This window comes from Xenopus tropicalis, chromosome 10 (genome assembly GCF_000004195.4).
Source record: "Xenopus tropicalis strain Nigerian chromosome 10, UCB_Xtro_10.0, whole genome shotgun sequence".
Taxonomy (NCBI): domain Eukaryota; kingdom Metazoa; phylum Chordata; class Amphibia; order Anura; family Pipidae; genus Xenopus; species Xenopus tropicalis.
In genome coordinates, this window is record NC_030686.2 from 41,837,453 (window position 1) to 41,863,528 (window position 26,076).

Here is a 26,076-nt window from a genome sequence, read left to right on the forward strand (position 1 = left end):
GCCTCTGGGAAGGGACTGGGGCTGTGGGATAGCAGGTATAGTAGGGAGAGATGGTGCCTATAGTAGCAGTGGGGGATAATAGCCTGTGGGAAGGGACTGGGGCTGTGGGATAGCAGGTATAGTAGGGAGAGATGGTGCCTATAGTAGCAGTGGGGGGATAATAGCCTCTGGGAAGGGACTGGGGCTGTGGGATAGCAGGTATAGTAGGGAGAGATGGTGCCTATAGTAGCAGTGGGGGATAATAGCCTCTGGGAAGGGACTGGGGTTGTGGGATAGCAGGTATAGTAGGGAGAGATGGTGCCTATAGTAGCAGTGAGGGGAAAATAGCCTCTGGGAGGGGAATGTGGCTGTGGGATAGCAGGTATAGTAGGGAGAGGTGATGCCTATAATAGCAGTGGGGGTATAATAGCCTCTGGGAAGGAACTGGGGCTGTGGGATAGCAGGTATAGTAGGGAGAGATGGTGCCTATAGTAGCAGTGGGGGGATAATAGCCTCTGGGAAGGGAATGTGGCTGTGGGATAGCAGGTATAGTAGGGAGAGGTGGTGCCTATAGTAGCAGTGGGGGGATAATAGCCTCTGGGAAGGGACTGGGGCTGTGGGATAGCAGGTATAGTAGGGAGAGATGGTGCCTATAGTAGCAGTGGGGGGATAATAGCCTCTGGGAAGGGAATGTGGCTGTGGGATAGCAGGTATAGTAGGGAGAGGTGGTGCCTATAGTAGCAGTGGGGGGATAATAGCCTCTGGGAAGGAACTGGGGCTGTGGGATAGCAGGTATAGTAGGGAGAGATGGTGCATATAGTAGCAGTGGGGGGATAATAGCCTCTGGGAAGGGACTGGGGCTGTGGGATAGCAGGTATAGTAGGGAGAGATGGTGCCTATAGTAGCAGTGGGGGGATAATAGCCTCTGGGAAGGGGCTGGGGCTGTGGGATAGCAGGTATAGTAGGGAGAGATGGTGCCTATAGCAGCAGTGGGGGGATAATAGCCTCTGGGAAGGGACTGGGCCTGTGGGATAGCAGGTATAGTAGGGAGAGATGGTGCCTATAGTAGCAGTGGGGGGGTAATAGCCTCTGGGAAGGGACTGGGGCTGTGGGATAGCAGGTATAGTAGGGAGAGATGGTGCCTATAGTAGCAGTGGAGGGATAATAGCCTCTGGGAAGGGACTGGGGCTGTGGGATAGCAGGTATAGTAGGGAGAGATGGTGCCTATAGTAGCAGTGGGGGATAATAGCTTCTGGGCTATTATTATTGTTATTATTATTATATCATTAGTTTTAGATTTTACAGTACAGCCCTCTGACAAACCCTGAACTTGGTCTGTGAGCTACCCCCATAGTTTAACTTATGCAAACAGACAGATTTGACTTTAGTTCATCAATTCAGGCATTAAAGGACACACAGCCTTCATCAAACAGTGAAGTGGCCCTTCAGCTTGCCACCTGCCATACTGACATCAGACACATGATGAGCAAGCGAGGGACTAGTCCCCAGGAAATGGAACCCTTGTGTTCAAACAGAAGCCTGAAATAATTATTTACACTGCAGAGCAAATATCTATGTCATTTAGCTGCTGTGTTGCACAGAGCAGATGCTGCAGGGCACAGGAGCCTGGTGGTGCCAACATTTGGTGCTACAGCAGCTTCATCTGAGGCCAAAAGAAAGCAGCTTAATCTGTATCTCAGAGGCACCACGTCCAGAACACCTGCCATCTTATTACCTGCTGTAAAGCTGCTGTTAGTTGTACCTAATAGCAACATTGGGTGTTCAGTCCCACTGCCATGTTATTTCTGCCTTAGGGTGGTACCAACCATGATGCCTGTTCCACATATAGTGGGGCCTGATGATGAAGCAGCATGAAAAGTCGCAGATAGCAGGTGTAATAAGGCAAAAGGGCTGTAGTAGGACATGATGGCTGTAGCAGTATCCCCTACTCTAGTCACCATCTCTCCCTACTATACCTGCTATCCCACAGCCACAGTCCCTTCCCAGAGGCTATTATCCCCCACTGCTACTATAGGCACCATCTCCCCCTACTATACCTGCTATCCCACAGCCCCAGTCCCTTCCCAGAGGCTATTATCCCCCCACTGCTACTATAGGCACCATCTCTCCCTACTATACCTGCTATCCCACAGCCACAGTCCCTTCCCAGAGGCTATTATCCCACTGCTACTATAGGCACCATCTCTCCCTACTATACCTGCTATCCCACAGCCCCAGTCCCTTCCCAGAGGCTATTATCCTCCCACTGCTACTATAGGCACCATCTCTCCTTACTATACCTGCTATCCCACAGCCCCAGTCCCTCCCAGAGGCTATTATCCCCCCACTGCTACTATAGGCACCATCTCTCCCTTCTATACCTGCTATCCCACAGCCACAGTCCCTTCCCAGAGGCTATTATCCCCCCACTGCTACTATAGGCACCATCTCTCCCTACTATACCTGCTATCCCACAGCCCCAGTCCCTTCCCAGAGGCTATTATCCCCCCACTGCTACTATAAGCACCATCTCTCCCTACTATACCTGCTATCCCACAGCCCCAGTCCCTTCCTAGAGGCTATTATCCCCCCACTGCTTCTATAGGCACCATCTCTCCCTACTATACCTGCTATCCCACAGCCCCAGTCCCTTCCTAGAGGCTATTATCCCCCCACTGCTTCTATAGGCACCATCTCTCCCTACTATACCTGCTATCCCACAGCCCCAGTCCCTTTCCAGAGGCTATTATCCCCCTACTGCTACTATAGGCATCATCTCTCCCTACTATACCTGCTATCTGTCACTCACTCTATTCTTAATTCTGCAGAGCCCTACTATAAGCAAGAGTAATAGTGGTTACCAGGGGTCTCATTCTTTTACTATACACCTTTTATAAAATATATAGAGAGTTAAAGACATGATTTATTAATCAAAGGCACTTGACTGAAGTTCTAACAATTTAGCCTGTGATTGTTGTACATGAACCTTTGCCATAGGGGTCTGACCCTTGAAGCATTTCACTGTCTATAAACCACTCTCTAATGCATAAATCCAGCTCTTATATATGTCATGTCTCTTCCCATTAAATACAACTGACAGTGAAAGGTTTATAGGCTCAATATATTTCAATCCCCAGTAGGATAACTAGGCAAATGTTAGGTCTCAGAACATAGGGATGTATATATACACTTTCAGTACACAAAAAAGTATAACGCCATTGTTTGTCCACGAGCCATGCACAATACTCTGAAATGGAGATTGCACGGTTTAGTTGAACTATTCTTAGTCAGTGTCAGAACCTCTAATGAAGGCCGTGATTTTGAGTTCTGCATTCAAACATAACTTGTAAGTCCCTCACATATAAGTCAGCAACCATAGGTTTTTGGGTCTACAGAGCTGAGACAAAGGTTGGTTATACACTGGATAAAGGTCCCCATACACCTTAAGATCCGCTTGCTTGGCAATGTTGCCAAGCGAGCAGATCTTCTCCCAATATCCCCACCTACGGGTGGGCGATATTGGGAGAATCAAGGCTAATTATAACGACGGGTATAGGAAAAGTCGGTCTGGGACCGCATTAACGAGCCAATGCGGTCCTCGATCCGACTAGATTTGTTAACCTGCCTGATTGAGATCTGGCTGAATTCAGGCCAGATATCGGTTGGGCAGGCCCGTCGGTAGGGCCCCTGCTGGTTGGCCTATCTGGACTTAAGGTCCCCATACACGGGCCGATTAGCGGCCGAATCGGTCTAAGAGACTAGCTGCCTATATGGGTCCCTTAGACCGATTCGGCAGCTAATCGGCCCGTGTATGGGGACCTTAAGTCCAGATAGGCCAACCAGCAGGGGTTCACCCACTGAGCCAGATCTACCAGTCATTTTGTCCCTGGGTCACTGGATCGTATGATTGCCATCTGTTAACAACAATAATAAGGATCTGGGTAGACCTTCTAGCCTTCTAAACATTATTTTGAGTATTGTTGGGCCAATAATCTGCCAAATGTATCCAAAAATCATCAAGCAATATTGGCCTGTGGAAGGTTAGCATAACTAAGTTTTAAAGGGAAAGTTAAACCTGACATTAAATGTGTAATAATGTTTCAAATGAATGTTAAGCAACTTTGTCCTTGATTTTCATTTAGTATGGGGAAGCAAAGAGCCTTTTTTCTTTGCCCACAATGCATCTGGCCCCCTGGGAGTTGCAGTCCTTGCATGTTGCATGGGGGTGGAAGCAGATCTCAGATTGTTTGGCTAGCCTTCTATTGTTTTCATTATAAGTTGATTATTATAGTGAGCCATACATTAACAACCCTAGCTCTAACATACAGGAGAAACATTCTGATTGGTTAAAGGCACAGACATATCCACCCCGAGGCCCATGTCCTTCAGTTCAGATTCCTGCAGTTGGTCCTTCCTATAAAACATGACCCTTAACCCAGTGAGATTTATCTTCTGAGTAAATATATCCGTGTGCGTATTCTGATATCAGCATTGTACTTCTGGTGCCATTAATGCTGTATATAGAAACCTGCTCAGGGCCAGGTGAAATTGCAAAAACAGCAGACTATGCTGCAAGCAGGGAAGGCAATGATGCAACAGTTTCCCATGAGCCTCTTGGTTTCTCTATTCTTTATTTTATATGCAAAGTCTGTTTGTCACTGGCCCTGCGACTACTATATAAAGCCTTGGGAATTGGACTGCAACTGCTAGAACCCTTGTCAGTGGGTATGTAAATATTAGGGATTTGGGTTTGTTTTGGCAGCGTTCGGCCAAATCCACGGTCCTGACCGAACCGAATCCTAATTAGGAGTTGGAAGGGTTAAATGTTGCCTCGTGAACACGGAAGTGGAAAATTTTACGCCGTGCGTGGCGACATTTAACCCTTCCATATCCTAATTGGTATATACTACTTAGGATTCGAATTCGGTTCGGTATTCGGACGAACCCTTACCATGGATTCGGGGGTTCAGGCAAACCCCCAAAAAATGGTTTTGGTGTAAATATGAGCATAAATCTAATTTGCTCTGGGCCAACATTTGGACGGATAGAGGACTGCTGTATGGAGCAGCCATATTTGGTCCCCAGGGGTTTGTTGTGATGATCATGGGCAGCAGGGTGACCATATAATTGCACAGGGCCTCATTTTAGAAAGCACCATTACTTGTATGTCATTTGTATTGAGTAACTGGACACAATGGTTAGAGACCCAAGGCCTTGGGATCAGTTCTGGGATCTGTCCTTGCCACTTAAACACTGACCACCGATTGGTTCATGCCACTGTTAACAAGCTAATTGCCTACCACTTCTACATTTTCCCAGCTTGGGGGTCACTGACCCCGACAGCCAAAACCTATTGCTGTGTGCACTTACAAATGTATTCATATTTTTTCTTTTCATGACATATCTCACTATTCACCCTTCTCCGATTCATATCCCAGTCTTTCATTGAACCCACTGCCTGGTCGCTAAGGTAAACAAGCCCTTAGCAACCAGATAGCTGCTGAAATTCCAAACTGGAACAAAAAGTTGAAAAACTACAAAAAATGAAAACCAATTGCAAATGGCTTCAGAATATCAATGTAAAGTTGAACTGCCCCTTTAACCCTTCTATGTCAGGACCCAATTTGCTGTTTAGTTTGTGAGCTTTACTCTATTGTCCTTTTCTTGATGTCACAACAGAAAACAAAATATTTTTGCTACTGATTTATGACATTTGCAATTGCAGGGCCTATTTGCTATTATTTGGGGATTTTGTTTCTACGTGTTTCTCGCCTGGAAAAAAAGAAAAAAAAAGACCCGATATAAATTTGTCCGACCCAAATATATGTGAAATGAGTTCCTGTCCCATGTGTAACTTTCCTCCTAGTAGATTTATAAAATATGGATATGGAGCAGCTAAATACCAAGTGTAATATTTCAAGGGATGATAATCCTTTACATGTATGGTGGGGTGGATAAAGGTCCGTTTCCCAGGCGCTGAGAGCTTTGGGCCAGCTGAATGCTGGAAGTCCAGGAGGCTGCAGCCTTTCAATGGAAAAAAGAGCAGATGGTCACAGCCTTGGGTCTGTCCCTTCTGAATCCCGCGTGTAATAGGATTGTGCTGGCAGCTGGCTTTGGGAAAAGGCATTAGGGACATGTGGCAGGTAACACAATGGGGCGAGCAGCAGTGTGGCCTATTGTCCTGCAGAGGAGACATAGACCATCTGACTGATAAACAGCATGTGGCAGGGGCTAAATAAAGCCCTACAAAAACCCCGAGGCCGAGGCCATTCTTCAGCCTGGTATACAAAGTGTTTAATGCTTAAAAAATTCAGTCCTGTGTAGACGTTTGTAGAATTTATATGACCGAAGGTGCATTTGCATAAACAGATTGTTCCACCCCAATGGCAGATCTGAGGAGAAATCTCAATGTTGCCTTTGCTTATGGCGGGTCCCCCTGCAAAACAATCAGGCCCTCCTGCAGTCTGTATCTGTATATCCACTATCAGGCCCTCCTGCAGCCAGCAGATCAACTATATCCACTATCAGGCCCTCCTGCAGCCAGCAGATCAACTATATCCACTATCAGGCCCTCCTGCAGCCAGCAGATCAACTATATCCACTATCAGGCCCTCCTGCAGCCTGTAGATCAACTATATCCACTATCAGGCCCTCCTGCAGCCAGCAGATCAACTATATCCACTATCAGGCCCTCCTGCAGCCAGCAGATCAACTATATCCACTATCAGGCCCTCCTGCAGCCTGTAGATCAACTATATCCACTATCAGGCCCTCCTGCAGCCAGCAGATCAACCATATCCACTATCGGGCCCTCCTGCAGCCAGCAGATCAACAATATCCACTATCAGGCCCTCCTGCAGCCTGTAGATCAACTATATCCACTATCAGGCCCTCCTGCAGCCAGCAGATCAACTATATCCACTATCGGGCCCTCCTGCAGCCTGTAGATCAACTATATCCACTATTGGGCCCTCCTGCAGTCTGTAGATATGCCTGTAGTACTGTGCATGATGTGCAACTGGGGCTGTGCACCACTATAATTGTGCTATTGGGCTAATCATTATGTGCAGTACAGCCGTGTACTTCAATAAACTCCTTGATAAGAATGTGCAGTGGGGCTATGACCTGGGTCCTATTTAATATATAGGCATACGAAGGCCATTGGCCCTGTGGTGCAGTGGGGCCCAGGGAACTGGGGGTCCAGTCCAACCCTGCTGCTGTGGGATACTTTCAATAAAATCTGCCAGTGGAGCTGAGGGTATGTTTTCTGCAATTGGTACATGCACAGTACAGCATGCCTGTCTGCGTATAGGCTGATAGCATAGGCCTTGGGCCACAGCTAGGTCTTTTGATAACTGCCTTGGCCAACTTACAGGAATGTACTCGTCTCTGCTCAGCCAAGGGATCTTAATAAATACATAAAGTGGCACAGCAGTGCTCGTGCTTAATTGTAAATACACACTTATGGTACACAGTGACCATTGAGCTTGCTATCCATGCAACCAGGGCTCTCCATGGGTGGTGACATATTGGCAACTCGGCATATCCTAAATGAAGCCCACTCCCTCTTTAAAATCAGATTTTTAGATAAACAACCCCTTTATAGTTAAATTAAAATCCAAATTAACAATAAAAATGTTTTCCCTCTGCTTTTAAAAAATGGAGGTTATTACCGCTGTGGGGTTTGTTGAATACTCATTAAAGCACTAATCTCTACCCGGCTCCTTTCCCACACGCTGCATTGTATCACTCTCTCCCTCCCCGCAGCAAGGGGAATAAAAAGGATTTTTCTAATCCTCAAGAATCAACAACCATCAGGAACAGCAAACATTTCAATTAGCTCCCGCGCACTCCACTAGCTCCATTAATATCAGCGTAATAAACTAATTACAGTGATTTGGAGAAAATAATAAATAAGCGCTGAATGGCTTGGGAGGGGGCAGGCTTTGATGAAAACAGCTGCTTTATAGAGAGACACAGAGTACAGAAGGCGAAGGGGAACCGCAGGGACAAGAGCAAGAGAAAATGATGAAATAATATATGGAAATATGTTAAAATATAAAGCCTGAACATTGTTGTTAATTGCCCCAGGTGCTCGGAGCTAGGGGTTCGGGAACATCTGGAGGACAGGTTGCTAGGTTAAAGGGGATCAGCACCTAATAATGTCATTCTAATTAACATTTTACATTCATTACACGTTTTAAAGATTGTTTGGAAATGTAATTGCTATTACAGAGGTCTGAAGATTTATGCACTGATTATTAGTGCAAGACAGTAGTTGTTAGGTTAAATTTTGTAGATGTTTATTTAAGGTGGCCATACACGTTAAGATACGCTCGCTTGGTGAGGTCGCCAACGGATGGGCGATATCGGGCAAATTAGAGCACTGGTAACAGGCGCAGTCGGTTCAGGGACCGCATCAACCAGCCTATGCAGCCCCCGATCCGACTACATTTTTTAACCAGCCCGATTAATATCTGGCTGATTTCAGGCCAGATATTGGTCGGGCAGGCCCGTCGGTAGTGCCCATACACTGGCCGATAAGCTGCCGAATCTGTCTAAGGGACCCATATCGGCAGCTATAATCGGCCCGTGTATGGCCACCTTTAGGCTCTCCGACGACTGTGGCTTAAGGTGGCCATACATGGGCCGATTTCAGCTGCCGATATTGGTCCTTAATAACGATTAGGCAGCTTATCTGCCCACATATGGACCTACTCGACTGACATCTAGCCTGAAATTGGCCAGATATTGTTCGGGCAGGTTTGATTTTTCTGTCAGATCATGGACCACATCGGCTCATTGAGGCAGGCGCCGAACTGACGGTGCCAATGGGCCAAGCAGTCAAATTAGCCAGATATAGTCCCCCCCCGTATATGGGCATAACGGGAGAAGGTTCGCTTGCTTGGCAACCTCACCAAACGAGCAGCTCCTACAGTGAATGACCACCTTTAGTCATAAAGATAGCTAAAATCTGAAATAATCACATGAAATAAAGTTTCATGACCAATATACACGTTAGTACATGGATATCAGTTGGATATCATCATTGGACTACAATACCCAGCACCCCATATAGGCTACTATGGGACTTTATCAACAACGAAGGCCTGCAGTGAGGTAACACTGATCACCACCTTTCCTATTAAACCACCAACCATGCCTATTAAATGCTACAGCAAAGCTGTCTTAGTTGCAACTGGTCCTCTATAGGCCCCATAGTTTGCACTCCTATCCCCAAAGACTGATCTGCAGCTGAAAATTGTTCCATCAATTGAGAAAGAAAGAAGAGTAATTTAGGCAGGAGGTAGGAAATGAGAATGAAATGACACTGAGACGCCCGGTACAGAGAGCAAATGGGAAGGAGAGGAAAGGTAATTGGAGCATTTTGGATCAGAGATTTGACTTGGAACTAAAAGCCTTCCCTGCTGCTCGCAGGAGGCTGAACACTTAGCGGCTTTAAAAACCTGCCTGGCTGTTAATGACCCTCTTGGTTTAGATTGGAAGAACAATAATTGGGAGAAATGGACCATTATTATCTCTGTGCCAAAAGCCTCAGTATTTCCACATGCCTGCCCCATGCCCTATCCACACGAAAGTAGGGGGCAGCGATTGTGCCAGAGTCAGTACTTAAAGCACATTGTTCAGTGTTTACCTAGTGTAACGGATTTGAAGCTAGAGGCGGCAGTGTAGGGGGATAATTGCCATAAACAGCACTTCCCTTAGCTACAAATAGGGGACTCCCAAATTAACGTGGCGGCTTCTGGCGTGGGCAGTTTCCACCAGCTGTGCGACTTTTGTGAATGATTTTATCTCTCTGCTCCAGACAGCAGCAATAAGCTCTGTGATAATAAGATGGGATTTATTTCCTTGGCAGTGAAATGCTTTTGAAAGGGGTATAGAGGGAATGGAATAGAAACATCTGCAAATGCAATGCTGTCTGTAGTGGGATAAAGGCAGGTACAACTGCAGTGGGCACCACAACAGCAGGTTTGAAGAGTGTGGGAGGGGTTAATAACAAATCAAATGTATACCTTCTAGCTAGCAGTGGGATAATAGCCTCTAGGAAGGGACTGTGGCTGTGGGATAGCAGGTATAGTAGGGAGAGATGGTGCCTATAGTAGCAGTGGGGGGATAATAGCCTCTGGGAAGGGACTGGGGCTGTGGGATAGCAGGTATAGTAGGGAGAGATGGTGCCTATAGTAGCAGTGGGGGGATAATAGCCTCTGGGAAGGGACTGGGGCTGTGGGATAGCAGGTATAGTAGGGAGAGATGGTGCCTATAGTAGCAGTGGGGGGGATAATAGCCTCTGGGAAGGGACTGGGGCTGTGGGATAGCAGGTATAGTAGGGAGAGATGGTGCCTATAGTAGCAGTGGGGGGATAATAACCTCTGGGAAGGGACTGGGGCTGTGGGATAGCAGGTATAGTAGGGAGAGATGGTGCCTATAGTAGCAGTGGGATAATAGCCTCTGGGAAGGGACTGGGGCTGTGGGATAGCAGGTATAGTAGGGAGAGATGGTGCCTATATTAGCAGTGGGGGGATAATAGCCTCTGGGAATGGACTGGGGCTGTGGGATAGCAGGTATAGTAGGGAGAGATGGTGCCTATAGTAGCAGTGGGGGGATAATAGCCTCTGGGAAGGGACTGGGGCTGTGGGATAGCAGGTATAGTAGGGAGAGATGGTGCCTATAGTAGCAGTGGGATAATAGCCTCTGGGAAGGGACTGGGGCTGTGGGATAGCAGGTATAGTAGGGAGAGATGGTGCCTATAGTAGCAGTGGGGGGATAATAGCCTCTGGGAAGGGACTGGGGCTGTGGGATAGCAGGTATAGTAGGGAGAGGTGGTGCCTATAGTAGCAGTGGGGGGATAATAGCCTCTGGGAAGGGACTGGGGCTGTGGGATAGCAGGTATAGTAGGGAGAGATGGTGCCTATAGTAGCAGTGGGGGGATAATAGCCTCTGGGAAGGGACTGGGGCTGTGGGATAGCAGGTATAGTAGGGAGAGATGGTGCCTATAGTAGCAGTGGGGGGATAATAGCCTCTGGGAAGGGACTGGGGCTGTGGGATAGCAGGTATAGTAGGGAGAGATGGTGCCTATAGTAGCAGTGGGGGGGGGGGGGGGTAATTGCCTCTGGGAAGAGACTGGGGCTGTGGAGTATTGTGAGCCGGTGCCTATACTCTCAAATGAATCTATTAACCTTCATGTGTACTTTCCCAGACATTTTTTTACATACAGACCTTGGCTTCCCCATTTGAACTGACTGACCTTTTATCTGACATTCTGTAATAATAGCTGAAGTTTAAAAAGAAAAGGCATTAGTTCACTGGGTTCAGTACAGGGATCAGGCTGAAAAAAACAAATTACAAGGTGAGCGTGACTATTTAATAGGGAGATAAAACACAATTTTTTTGTTTTTTTCATATTTACTACATTAAGATAAGGGGGGGGGGGTATAAAGTTTACAATGCTAACCTTTTCTACCCCTGCCCAAATCATCTTCCACAGACCCTGCATTGCATTAGACTGGGCATAGCAAGTTCAAGGCACACAGCCCTAGCTGCAATGCTCTTTAAATTTGCCCAAAAGTATTTGTAGACGTGTGAAAGATCAATTACTGCACCCCTTATTTTATGTCACCCCATGTAGGGATCCAACAGAGGGGGGGCAGGTAGTATTAAAGTTAGGGACCCCATTGCAACAGGACACAGTGGGGACTCTAGTTAAGAGTAGGGCAGGGTCTGGGCAAGCAATGTGTATGTTTGGGCAGAATGTGATGTGGCTGGGCAGAGGGGCAATAGTATGGGGCATTTATGGGGAGTGAAAAGGTATCCCTGCTTGTCCATGTAGTTTAAGAACAGCTGGAGGGCCAGAGGCTGGACAACCCTGTGTTTTATCAAGTGACAATAGCAGGATAAATAATTGCCTTTTTTATACCGAATTAAGAATAAAATGCCTCCTTTCGTTTCTCCATGACACGCATGGCAGCTTCCTGAGAGAGATTCATTTGTAGTTGGCGCCTCTTCTGTAAAAGGAAAATCTAGTTATGTGTGTGAGCCGAACACCAGCGGGATATTAATCCAATGAGAATTTTTAGAGTGGCATTTTTGTATGGGAACAAATTACAGCTGCCGCATAGCATTGTCCTACACATCCACTGAGCGCCAAGCAGAGAAAACAGCTGCATCGTGTTCTGCCTTCAGCTGTCTCTCCCCATCTAACAGCTGCATCTGTGCAACTTGCTCTCTCTCAGCTGGGCTCACGGGTGGTATCTGAGATTGCTGCTGGCCTCACAAACTCTTCAGTCCGGCCTAGAAACTGCCAAACCTGCCTCTTAAATGGGGAGAAGCCTACCATTTCTAGGTTAGGCCAGTTTGGCTCTCTCCCAGAATCCTTTGTACTTCTTGTGTCCTAACTAGCCCAGCCTGAAGGCCAAACTGGCCTTCAGGCTGGGCCCCCTTAGCCCATAACACAGTTACAGATATAGAAACATTGGGGTAAGTCACCCTGCTATAGTTCCAGGGGTACCCAGGGCACAAATAAGCACTCACTCCAAATCCCCCCCTAACTGGCCTTCAGGCTGGGCCCCCTTAGCTCATAACAAGGCTACAGATATAGAAACATTGGGGTAACAGTCACCCCGCTATAGTTCCAGGGGTACCCAGGGCACAAATAAGCACTCACCCCAAATCCCCCCCTAACTGGCCTTCAGGCTGGGCCCCCTTAGCTCATAACAAGGTTACAGATATATAGAAACATTGGGGTAACAGTCACCCTGCTATAGTTCCAGGGGTACCCAGGGCACAAATAAGCACTCACCCCAAATCCCCCCCTAACTGGCCTTCAGGCTGGGCCCCCTTAGCCCATAACAAGGTTACAGATATATAGAAACATTGGGGTAACAGTCACCCCGCTATAGTTCCAGGGGTACCCAGGGCACAAATAAGCACTCACCCCAAATCCCCCCTAACTGGCCTTCAGGCTGGGCCCCCTTAGCCCATAACAAGGTTACAGATATATAGAAACATTGGGGTAACAGTCACCCCGCTATAGTTCCAGGGGTACCCAGGGCACAAATAAGCACTCAACTTAAAATGAATTTCAGGCTATACTTCCACCGGCATATAGTTTGGTTAATGACTTAAGGCATTTCCATGTATCTTTGTTGCTTAGAAACAAGTTCTAGTGCAGATAAACATGACAAGTCCCACACACATGAAGCAAACATACAGAGAAGGAATATTCTGTGTTGTCACAGAGAGACAAGATGTATGGGGTCTCTCCCTTTACAGATACTGTGGGTTATGGTTACTAAGTGGTGTAAAAAAGCAGTACTGAATTTGCATTTGTTTACACAGTCAGAGCACAGAAAGTGCCATCAATTGCCATGGAGCTCTCTGCTTTGGTGGTTGAGTTGCCCTTTCCTGCCTAGCATCCCTTCCCATTGAAATTAGTGGGAAATAGTCTGCCTATGGCCAACTATGGTGGTGACAGGCTAGGGCCACTGATTTGAACATTCTGGGTTTTCCCCTGCCCATGGAGGTACATATCACCCAGTTGCTATTACACTTAGGGAATGATTCTGTGCTTCTGGCCCTGATGTCACATGTTCATGGATATGATGCCCCATTACGGAGAGTAACACTGCCATCTAGTGTTTTCACTGACAGGCTGCAACTTTCACCATTTTCTTTGTATACAAAGGGGCATATTTATTAAAAAGTTAAACAAAAGGGTCACTATAGTCCACCACAATGACATTCCACCACCATCCATTCACTTGTCTGCATGGGTCTCCTCCCACTCTCTGAAAACATACAGGCAGGTTAACTTGCTCCAGAGAAAACTGACCATAGTTTGTGTGACTGTTATAGGGACCTTAGACTGTAAGCTCCACTGGGACAGGGGCTGATACAGATGATGTATAATCTCAGAAAAGCCTTCCAGTGCACAACAGAATTATATGACATAAAAGCATATATGACATAAAATACTGCCATTAAAGTACATAACAGCCACGGTCACAACAGCAATAACCACTTTAAACTTTTATTAACAAAAAAAACATAAATTACCCCCAAACCCTGAATGATGCACCAGGCGTACATTGCGGCCAACCCAAACTGTCAGCTTTTGATTGTTGCCTTTTAGAAGGCCGTAAAACTGTTTTCTCACCATTCTCTTCTTTTTGACATTGTTGTTCTGCCACCACAAAAGTGTGTTACTTATTTAACCCATCATGTTCTACCTCTTATACTGGGTGACCGGCTGTGTTGGTCATTAACACAAATCCTCTTATAAAGGTAGCAGCCCGGTTTCTTATAAAGGTGGTACCCCACGCAACCTGCGTATCAGATTGGCTATAGTCTTAGCCAGGCCACCTCCTTTTCTATCTTCAACCTGGAATGTCCTGGTGAGCAGATTATAAAAAGAGCCGTAGCCCACGGCCACCACGGTGCAAGTTAGGCAGATGACATTGTAGGGCATGCTGAAGTCTGGTGTGGGAAGGTTAACCAGTAGGGGTTCTGTGTACAGACGCATGAAGTAGCTTGAACCATCTGATGATGGAAACCTGCAGAGAGGGGGTGATAGCTTTTTAAAACCAGTTATAAATGATCTAAAACATTAACACAACATCCACACCGGTGGGGCAAGTGCATTGGTTTCCCCCTCTCTGATCACAATCTGCTCACATTTCACCTCTCGCTTACTCCCTCTACACCCTCTGCTGCCCCCCAAACATACACATACCGAGACCTGCAATCCCTAAACACGTCACATCTCTCTTCTACCTTTGACTCTATTCATTCTAACATCCAAATGGTCTCTTGTCCTAATCAGGCTACCTCTGTCTACTACAGCACACTCACCACTGCCCTCAATGTGCTTGCTCCTGCCAAGACTAAACGCATGAGGCCCAAACCGCTCCAACCCTGGCACACTGCTCATACCAAATCCCTCCAAAAACAGTCACGTACACTTGAGCGCCGCTGGCGCAAATCAAGGTCAGAGTCAGATTTCTGCAGCTACAAATCTGCTCTGCTCTCCTACAACACCACCCTCTGCCAAGCTAAACAAACCTACTTCACTGCACTTATTAACTCCCTCTCTAAAAAACCTGCACAACTCTTCTCTACCTTTAACTCTCTGCTGTCCCCTCCTCCGCCCCCTCCGTGTGCTTCAGTCACTGCTCAAGCTATTGCTGAGCACTTTAAAAATAAAATTGACACCATCCGAAGTGACATTGCACAACTAAATCCCCATAACCATTCCCCTCCCTCCCTACATGCTCCCCAGTCTCTTCTTGGCTCCTTCTCCCCTGTGACTGAAGAGGAAGTCTCAAAACTGCTGTCTTCCTCCCACCTTACTACCTGCCCGCTTGATCCCATTCCTACCAAACTTCTACGTAATGCCAACCCCTGTCTTATCAAAGCCTTAACTCATCTATTCAATCTCTCGCTCTCTACTGGAATCTTTCCCTCCCAACTGAAACATGCACTTGTAACCCCTATTCTGAAAAAACCCTCCCTAGATCCTTCCAATCCTACTAACCTCCGACCTATCTCTCTGCTCCCATTCATCTCCAAACTGCTTGAGCGCCTAGTATACAACCGACTGACGCTATTCCTCTCTGACAATAACCTCCTGGATCCCCTACAATCTGGTTTTAGACAACAACACTCCACAGAAACTGCTCTAACCCGACTAACAAATGACCTCCTTTCGGCTAAAGCCAAAAAACACTACTCGCTACTAATACTTCTCGATCTCTCTGCTGCTTTTGACACTGTGGATCACCCTCTTCTCCTCCAGACTCTCCGCTCTCTTGGCCTTCGTGACACTGCCTTATCCTGGTTTTCATCTTATCTCTCAGATCGATCCTTCAGTGTCTCTTACAATGGGGAATCATCTTCTCCCCTGCCTCTTTCTGTTGGGGTTCCTCAAGGCTCTGTCCTGGGCCCCTTACTATTTTCTCTCTATACCTCCTCACTTGGCAAACTAATCAGTTCTTTTGGCTTTCAGTACCACCTCTATGCTGACGATACTCAGATCTATCTTTCCTCTCCTGATCTCAACCCAGAGCTTCTAACTCGCGTCTCTTCCTGCCTGTCCGCTATCTCCACTTTGATGTCCCAACGTCACCTGAAATTAAACCTCTCTAAAACTGAACTGGTTCTCTTTCCCCCATCCAACGCCCACATTGTTCCCGAGGTATCTATAACGGTTAACAATTCTACCATCACCCCATCTTCCCAGGCCCGGTGCCTCGGGGTTATCCTTGATTCTGCCCTGTCCTTCACCCCTCATATCCAATCACTTATCAAATCATGTCACTTTCACCTAAGAAATATCTCCAAAATCCGATCATTTATCACCCAAGATGCTGCCAAAATTCTTATTCACTCTCTTATAATATCTCGCCTGGACTACTGTAACTCCCTATTAATTGGCCTTCCCCTCCAAAGACTGTCCCCTCTCCAGTCCATAATGAATACTGCTGCCAGGCTCATACACCTCTCCAACCGCTCCTCCTCTGCCATGCCGCTCTGCCAATCCCTGCACTGGCTTCCCCTACCATCCAGGATAAAATTCAAGCTATTGACCCTCACATTTAAAGCAGTCCATAACTCTGCCCCACCCTACATCTCTGAACTCATCTCTAGGTACCATCCAACCCGCTTGTTACGCTCCTCTACTGACCTGCTCCTCAACTCCTCTCTCATTCCCTCCTCACACGCTCGCATTCAAGACTTTGCAAGGGCTGCCCCCCTTCTCTGGAATTCGCTCCCACAAACTGTCAGACTTTCTCCCAATCTCTCTGCCTTCAAGAAATCTCTAAAAACACATTTATTTAGAGAGGCTTACCCTAATCTAGTTTAGCAATACCCTGTGCCCCACCTCTCACAACTCTGGTCATGCCCATTCCCACACCTTGTGTCTCAGCCCTTTCTCCTTGTAGATTGTAAGCTCTTTTGGGCAGGGCCCTCTTCACCTCTTGTATCGGTTATTGATTGCTTTATATGTTACTCTGTATGTCCAATGTATGTAACCCACTTATTGTACAGCGCTGCGGAATATGTTGGCGCTTTATAAATAAATGTTAATGTAATGTAATGTAATTGGTAGCTGTAGTAAAGTGAGTATACGTGGATTGAAATTACCTATATATTCCATGCTAAACCAACAGCATGATACACCCCCCCCCCCGGGTGAACAGTGCTGCCCCGAACCACAGGCAAACTTACAGAGTGCTGAACAGTGTGCTTTCCTCTAGTTCGTCCGTCTTCTGGTTAATAACACTGGGAATGAGCACGCTCAGAACAGAGGGACTGAAACAGAATAAATAAACGGTTACAAATATTAAGCCTATCCCTTTAACATAAATAGTTGCCTTGATATTTAGGACTATTTGCCCTTTAAAGGGACATTTCTACTTTCCTTATGGATTTGCTTTATGAAGAAAATGTATAATCCATATATTCTTTATTTACCTCTAACCTCCTACTATGTTATAATTCCATTACAAAAGAGGGTCATGTGGGTAAGAACCCTCACCAATTGAATAATACCATAAGATTACAACATGAACCCAGAATCCTCTACTTATGTCTTTGGAAGTAGAAAAAAACCCATTAGTTCTGTGCAGCACAGGTTTGATATGCCCAATGTAGGCTTATACACTGCAGGGTAACCTACCTGATGTAGAAGCCATGGTTAGGATCAGGGGGGTATTCCGTCCATTTCAGTAGCGCCCTCTCAAACTGGATGCTGATTTTAGTAATGGAGTTTGGAGGCAGCTGTATCAGCATCTCTAACAAGTGTGGGCGCTGGCGATCCTTTGCCGGTTCATAATGGATGTAGCCTAGAGGAACAGTGCCAGCATGACTACAAATACATAACATCCAAAGCATTTCCTTTTCAGTTAGATCGCCTTCTCCATGTATAATAACAACAAGCTCACCTCACTTACTAATGGAATTTGTACAGTATACTCATATAGGGAAATGATTTTGGTTGAACTATGAACTGGCCCTTTAAAGTAAGGTATACGTGGCCAGAAGGAAAAAAATTAGTGGGCTGGTGGGGGTCTGCTTGGGCTACTGTGTATTTAAAATGCCAGGGCCTATTTTGAATCCCCGTCTGGGTCTGAGCTAGAGGTTTAAGCAGGAAAGACAATAGCTCTCATAGAAAACTTACTGGGTTTGTTCTCCTTGCCCCTGGTAGTGATTGTCAGTGTGTGCACATACAGGCGAAGGTACCAAGGCACTGTCTCCAGCAGCATAACAGGGTAGGCTCTATACGGGTGATTGTTAAATACCATAGTGTTGATCACTCCAGACTGCAACCCATATCCACTCACGTAGCGTTCGGCATGAAAGAGGGGGGACTGTGGCTGGCCTGCTAAAGTGAATATGATTAATGTATAGTTCTACTTACTTGTTGATGAAACATCCGCACATACCTCATAAGCCTGTATGAACCGCTGTTCTCACCTGACTCAGCGGTCCGCCCTTTCCACTTAAGGGCTACATTAAGGTTTCTGGATGTGGAGAATGTGCCCTGCTGGGAAAGGTCGTATTCTGCATACACTCTGCGGTCTCCGTGAACCACCACCTGTCTTTCCAAGGAGGTAGGAGGGTTCAGCTCAAAGAGATCAACTTCCTGCAGGAAAAGGAACATGTTTAAAAAAAAATAAATCCAACACAATACCTGGCTATAAACGCAACTTTTAGGTTACCAACAAGAACTCTTTATAGACTGGAATGTGCTAACCGGGTAAAAGAAATGCAGTTCAAGGTCTTTGCTGCCACTAATACCAGCAATAAGTTAATAACAATACTTTTCGATACAATGCATGCAGTTAGGGGGGGCTCTGTGTGGCAGCAAACCCAGCCAGATAAGGCTTACAGTAGCAGAAGGATTCACATTCCCTTCCCAGGACACAGTACTTTCAGTGCTTTATATGGCCATTGTACCAATGCTATTTAAAAGGCCTTGAAGAGTTTACCTTTCCCCAGCCAGAAACGTCAACATAGATTTTACTTTGTGATGCCAGAGGACACGACTCAGTTACAGTACGGGAAAACATTTTAAATATGGACCAATCTGGAAAACAAAAACGCAATGCATTTTTTATGGAATTTACAAAAGCACTTATAACTTCTGTCTATAGAAGGGAAGAGACACTTCTTATAAACAGTCCAAAATCAGATATGAATGTACTTAGTTACCTCTTTTTCCCTGGCCACTAGAATACATATCGAACACCACAGTAAGGGCCTGCCTTAACTCCCAGGAGACACTTGAACAATCTGCATTCTGAAAGAGAAAATTATGTCAGGAGAGGACCAAACTGACCCATAAATGAGGTCCTATCCCTACAGGCCTGCATAAGGCTGCCCAGGGCCAAACAATGGTATTAGCCCAATTTGCCAAAATTAGCCAAAGATCCCCTTGTTTGGCAACCTTGCCAAATGAGCAGATTTTTTTTACGTCTTTGCCCTAATGCATTATCATTTATAAATTACTGTCTCTGCTTTATAGTTAGCATTCCAAGCCCCATCTTATGCAAAAGGTGAGGGGGGCTGGTTTAAAAAAAGTACTTACCTGGCAAATTGGCCTTATATGCACAGACTGGGAGTGGTAACTGCTGTGATACAAGCGTTCAGCCCTCAGTAGAGATGCCAGGCCGGCCTGTGTAGAGAGGAAGAAACAAAGTTACAAGGGAGCAGAAATAGCAAAGTAGCCACATAAAAACATGCTGGAGTGAGATGGCATATAAAGCCACCGAACACCAGGGGCCATTGGGAGAAGCCACCGAACGCCAGGGGCCATTGGGAGAAGCCACCGAACGCCAGGGGCTATAGCAGGGGTGGGCAAACTACGGCCCGTGGGCCACATCCGGCCCCTTGGCCTTTTTAATCCGGCCCGCCGATGACGCCAAGTCTCATCACGCGAGACTTGGTGTCATTGGCGGGCCGGAATTAAACAGACTAAGGGGGCGTAACGCTGGCCCGGCCCTGCCCGCCCTGGCCGGGTCTGGCCCGGGGGTAAGTAAATGTGGCCCGTGAGCCAAAAAGCTTGCCCACCCCTGGGCTATAGGGAGAAGCCTCTGAACGCCAGGGGCTATAGGGAGAAGCCTACGAACACCAGGTTTTTCAGAAGGCGTTTATTTGGGGTGACAGTGAAAATCATGAAATGTACATAAAGGGAATATTTTCAGCCATGAAGTTACAATAGTTAAAATACCTTGGACCCACAAGGCAGCAGTTTCTTCCATGGAGTTAGATTTTCTGTGCAAACTATCTCTCTGGGAAGCGTGGCATATCTGAGCAGGTGATGATCTGTAACTGTAGGAACAGATAAGATGGATAATATTATAATTATTAATGTGCAATCACCCGTCCCAACATGCATATAGATGATACCTGCATAAGGCACTTGGTCCCTGCAATACACATCCCATTCCACATGTGTTATTCTAATGCTACGCCCACAGAAACCTCTTCAGATGCTCTGTAGCCATCGCACACTTACTGTTGGCCACTCCAAGGGGCTTGAAGGATGCAGTCGGAGTAACTGTGTTAGTAGAGTCGATGAAGTTCAGAGAGGCACAGAAAATACCCGATAAGATGTTACTGAGCTCTTTCCAACTTTTATTAACACTACAATCAAAAACATATACACAATACAATAAATGTATATGAAATCATGAAATTCAGTTATTTGCAAGTCTGTGGGAGGGTATAGCGATGCTCAGCAACAGGCCCAGATTTGTGGAAAGGCCACAAAGGCCTGGGCCTAGGGTGGCACGCCGCCCCGGGGCACCAAAATATTAAAGTTTTTCTCACAAATGGAGCAATGGGGACCTCTCCCCCGCTGCTCCGTATGCGACTGTAAAGACCCGTGCATGCTTGATCGCGAGTTTGCGCATGCGCGGGGGCTGGGGCGATGGACAGAGGGTGGCTTACAAATCTGGCCCTGCTCAGCAAGCAACTATAACGTACATATATGCTATTGCTCAGGGCAGCACCCATACACACATGTATCACCCTTACCTCTGCAGTTAAACAGGAACTCTACCCAAAAACTATTTTTATAGTGAAAGAAAATATAATAATTCTGCTTTCCATAGTGGGTGTTGCACAGAGTCTCTGGAAATCAAAGGGACTTCAAGTCCAAGAATCCATTGCTTCAAAGTGGAACAAGGTAAAGGAGGGGTTTTGCGGCACTGCGAGTATATATATATATATATATATATATATATATATATATGCCAGTTACAGAGAGGAAAAGGAATTGCTGGCCTTTTACATCCCGCATTCAGATTAATGGCAGAGCTGTTTAGGAACTCACTCAGTAACAGAATCCTGAAACCAGACCCAGAGTTCTGCTCCAGTAGGGGCCTGCAGGAGAGGTGGGCCCCATGCCTTTGTACGCCAGAATCCCTGGGTGAATGAAAGGTGCAGCTCCTGAATGGAGTACTTAGAGATGAGCTGGCCCAGCACTTTAGGGAAGATCCTGTAGTGGGAGACTGATGGAGAAAAGATTTAGATGTTACCCAGCATATGAAAAACTGGTGTGTGTACATACATACATACATACATATATATATATATATATACATATATCAGTCCCAAAATCGGCACTCACCAAAATGGCGGATTAGAACCGGGTGCTAACCATAAATTGACATATTCTCCTTCAGAAAGCACTCACGGTATTTGCAAAAAGAGTGAGTATTTATTTACACAAAAATGTCTACGCGTTTTGATCCGTCCTGATGACGATCCTGTATGGATCGAAACGCGTAGACATTTTTGTGTAAATAAATACTCGCTTTTTTTGCAAATACCGTGAGTGCTTTCTGAAGGAGAATATATATATATATATATATATATACAAACCACGAGGGTTCAGCACTCCTTAGCAAATGGCTAATTGACCCAGGTGCTACCGATTCAAGCAATTTCAATAAAGTCCACAGGTATAGCGGTGCACACTGGGAATCTTTTAAAAATTAGCTTTTATTGAAATATATAAAACTTAATACACTCTCTCTAGATATGAAGAACTAGATACAGCAGCGAAGAGATCCGCACTCACAGGACTTATACAATGAATCTGGTGTTTATTGAGAAGACTAACGTTTCGGCTATATCACTAGTCCTGTGAGTGCGGATCTCTTCACTGCTGTGTGTATATATATATATATATATATATATATATATATATATATATATAGGAAATAATAGCTGAAATCATCATAATTAATAGTGGAGAGAGAGAGAGTTCCATACTAGCTGTAGGTACCTATTTATGTTATATAGGGCCTGATTCTAGTCATGGGTCCCCATATGTTCCAAAACTAAAACTCCCAACGATCAGCAAATTGCCAATCAAACCCTGCTGGGGAGTGTATTCAATCAGTATCAGGGGCTACCAATCCCAGAGACAGGGCGTTATCAGTGCCCCCCTCCTCCCATTCGCACTCTGTGTTATTTCCTGTCAGTTCTTGCACTGCAACTCCCATCATCCCTGGCTAGAGGTAACTGGATGCCGAACCCGTAACCCAGTAGTAGGCTGAGGTAAGGCACATCCCCACAATATAACTGCGCTGCGGGCCTCCCCAAGCTCCTCACCCTTCTCCTTCCTCAGGTCGGCATCCAGGCGGGTCCGAAACTGAAAGGTGGCGGCGATGTCCCCGGAGCGCAGCGGTGTGAGGAGCAGCTCCTCTCGGAAGACATCACTCCCAGGCGGCTCGGCACACTGCCCGGCCCAAACGCTGGCCCACAGAGCAGCGGCTACAAGCACAGCGCCGGCCATCTTCCACCCTAGCAACCCTTCCGCTTCCCTTTGGCAATGAAAGGAATTAGCCAATTAGATACGGGTTCAGCAGTCTTAGCCAATCAAACCGACCAAGGGCGTGAATAAACTTTGACAGCCGATCGAGGGACTAATCAGGGCAAGATATGGATTCGTCCAATCGAAAGCGAGAGAGAGGAAACTGGTAATGCGCATGCGTTCCGTAGTTCCGTAGTGCTTGAGTAATTCATTGGTACTGGTGCTTAAATAAATATAATGATGTACAAAATATAATAATGTGCCAAGAGGTGCAATGAACCAAAGAGAAAAGCGAAAGAATAGAATTGGTGAACTGAGTCCGCTTGAAAAGTAATGGACTTGACTAGAGAATGCAGTTAGATGGCCTGGGTTTGTTACAAGCTAGCAAGCCCTCTGTGCAGGAGTTCCACAAGATAAGATAAGGTATATATGCGAGTAGCAGTCCCTGCACAGCTTTTTTAACTATTGAAAAGAAGTTAATGGGAGAAAGAACTATAAAGAGGGAAGGAGAGCAGGGCAAAGTTGCTGAGAGGAAAGAAAATAAAAGCACAGAATGCAGAGAAAAGGGAGATTAAGAACAGAAAACATATAGATAACAGATAATGTGAGTAAAGGTGGCCATACATGTGGCGATCTGACGATGTTTCGTGCAACCATCGGTCGCACGAAACATCGTCAGATCCGCCACACACCATTCAGGGCTGAATCAGCAGGTAAGGAGGTAGAAACGGCAGATAAGGAGGTAGAAACAATAGGATTTCTACCTCCTTCTGCCGATTCAGCGCTGAAGGGAGATTTTGGTCAGGCGCCTTCTATGGCGCCCGATCAAAATTTTCAAACTGGTCTGATCGGCGAGTCGACCGATATCATCAGCTTCCTGCGATATCGGTCGACTCGCCGACATACCATACACGCACCTAATATCGTACGAAACGAGGTTTCGTACGATATTATCGGTGCGTGTATGGCCAGCTTTAGAAACTACAGCAGGAAAACAGAGCAGAGTGCAAAGGAGAAGGGAAGAGTATGGATAAACAGAAGAAGAAATGCATGTAATATATAGAAAGGGAAAAAAAAGCAGAACGGACCAATTGCAGTTTAGCACCTCATTAATAAATGACTCCTCTGGAATAGTGGAGGAAAAGATGAGCATGAAACTATGAAAGAAAAGTAAGCTGCAGCCATTTAATCTTTATTATTTATAGCTGTGGGCCTGTGCCCTGGTTGTGGTGCGGCACTGCTACGCTGGTTGGACTGTACCTTATTCTATAATCCAGGGATTTACTCTTGAGCCACACTCAGATGTAAAAAGTGTTGGTGAGCCACACAAGCATGAAAAAAAGTTCTTTAGGAATGCCAAATAAGGGCTGTGATTGGCTATTTGGTGTGTCTTTGTGCTTCCAAAACTTACCTCCAAGCCTGAAATGTAAAAATGGCGCCTACTTTGAGGCCACTGGGATCAACATCAAAGGGGGTGGTGGTTGCCCCCGAGACACTGGTTGGGGATCACAGGTATAATCTGACAAAGCTCTGCTGACTATCCAGCAGAAGGGAAAGGGGAGCAGTGAGAAGTTTAAATGTGCCACCTTATGCACTACTCCCTCCTTCCATTTATAAAGCAGCACAATTCAGCAGCAACAGCCCCCTAAGTTTGCTCATAGCCTGTACAAAAAGATACCATAAAACTATGGCAGCATAGGGATTCCCCTGTACTAAGCACAATTCAGCAGGAACAGCCCCCTAAGTTTGCTCATAGCCTGTACAGAGAGATACCATAAAATTATGGCAGCATAGGGATTCCCCTGTACTAAGCACAATTCAGCGGAAACAGCCCCCTAAGTTTGCTCATAGTCTGTACAGAGAGATACCATAAAACTATGGCAGCATAGGGATTCCCCTGTACTAAGCACAATTCAGCAGGAACAGCCCCCTAAGTTTGCTCATAGCCTGTACAGAGAGATACCATAAAACTATGGCAGCATAGGGATTCCCCTGTACTAAGCACAATTCAGCAGGAACAGCCCCCTAAGTTTGCTCATAGCCTGTACAGAGAGATACCATAAAACTATGGCACATAGGGATTCCCCTGTACTAAGCACAATTCAGCAGGAACAGCCCCCTAAGTTTGCTCATAGCCTGTACAGAGAGATACCATAAAACTATGGCAGAATAGGGATTCCCCTGTACTAAGCACAATTCAGCGGAAACAGCCCCCTAAGTTTGCTCATAGCCTGTACAGAGAGATACCATAAAACTATGACACATAGGGATTCCCCTGTACTAAGCACAATTCAGCAGGAACAGCCCCCTAAGTTTGCTCATAGCCTGTACAGAGAGATACCATAAAACTATGGCAGAATAGGGATTCCCCTGTACTAAGCACAATTCAGCGGAAACAGCCCCCTAAGTTTGCTCATAGCCTGTACAGAGAGATACCATAAAACTATGGCAGCATAGGGATTCCCCTGTACTAAGCACAATTCAGCAGGAACAGCCCCCTAAGTTTGCTCATAGCCTGTACAGAGAGATACCATAAAACTATGGCACATAGGGATTCCCCTGTACTAAGCACAATTCAGCAGGAACAGCCCCCTAAGTTTGCTCATAGCCTGTACAGAGAGATACCATAAAACTGTGGCAGCATAGGGATTCCCCTGTACTAAGCACAATTCAGCAGGAACAGCCCCCTAAGGGGGGGAAAGATAACATGGGTAAAGGTGGCCATACACGAGGCGATTTCGCTCGTTGTGCGATGAACGATTATATCGACAAACGATCGTATGGCGATCGAGTTCCCATACGATATGCCATCCACGGGCAACGATAATTCGGGAAAGATTTTGTCGCATCATTATCGTAAAATACCTACGATCATACATCTACGTACGATCGATGTCGTTGACTTCCGCTGCTGGCAATCGTGACATGCGCAGAGAACAATCGTTGAAAGACAAATGTCTGACACTCACACCAACTGGCAGATTTTATCGTTAAACGACCAAAATTTTTAAACCTGGCCGATCGATTTTGGGGACGATAATGTCGGCTCGTTTAGTGGGCCGACGATCGTTCGTACACCACCAACTATACGATAACTTAACGATAGCATCGGATCGTTCGGGAATCGGTCGTTTGTAAGTAAAAAATCGGTCCGTGTATGGCCACCTTTAGTGTAGAGAATGGACAGCAAATGAGAGGCGGGTAAGGTGGGAAGAAGACAAGGGAAGAATATAGGAAAGCAAAGAGAGAAACAG

General features: G+C 46.1%; 1 protein-coding gene across 2 annotated transcripts; it reads right to left on the reverse strand.

The window, feature by feature from the left end:
• Nucleotides 1–14,010: 14,010 nt before the first annotated feature.
• Nucleotides 14,011–22,884, reverse strand: pigt (phosphatidylinositol glycan anchor biosynthesis class T). 2 transcript variants are annotated; one of them, XM_012971797.3, is made up of 12 exons: nucleotides 22,621–22,884; nucleotides 21,335–21,512; nucleotides 20,516–20,643; nucleotides 20,228–20,328; nucleotides 19,586–19,672; nucleotides 19,210–19,297; nucleotides 18,987–19,084; nucleotides 18,472–18,640; nucleotides 18,176–18,376; nucleotides 17,675–17,840; nucleotides 17,224–17,307; nucleotides 14,011–14,549 (listed from the first exon to the last, which is right to left on the reverse strand). In XM_012971797.3, the coding sequence occupies exons 1-12, from the start codon at nucleotides 22,802–22,804 to the stop codon at nucleotides 14,297–14,299; spliced, it is 1,737 nt and encodes a 578-aa protein (XP_012827251.2). In that variant the 5' UTR covers nucleotides 22,805–22,884; the 3' UTR covers nucleotides 14,011–14,296.
• Between the last annotated feature and the right edge of the window lie 3,192 nt (nucleotides 22,885–26,076).

Bases quoted from the DNA above. Each gene is read 5' to 3' on its own strand.
- pigt (XM_012971797.3), bottom strand. From the start codon at position 22,804: ATGGCCGGCGCTGTGCTTGTAGCCGCTGCTCTGTGGGCCAGCGTTTGG. The intron at 21,513-22,620 runs GTGAGGAGCTTG...TTTCTCCATCAG, and splicing joins CGACCTGAGGAAGGAGAAGG to TCTCCCACTACAGGATCTTC. The intron at 14,550-17,223 runs GTAAGTTTGCCT...CCCTCTCTGCAG, and splicing joins AGCACACTGTTCAGCACTCT to GTTTCCATCATCAGATGGTT.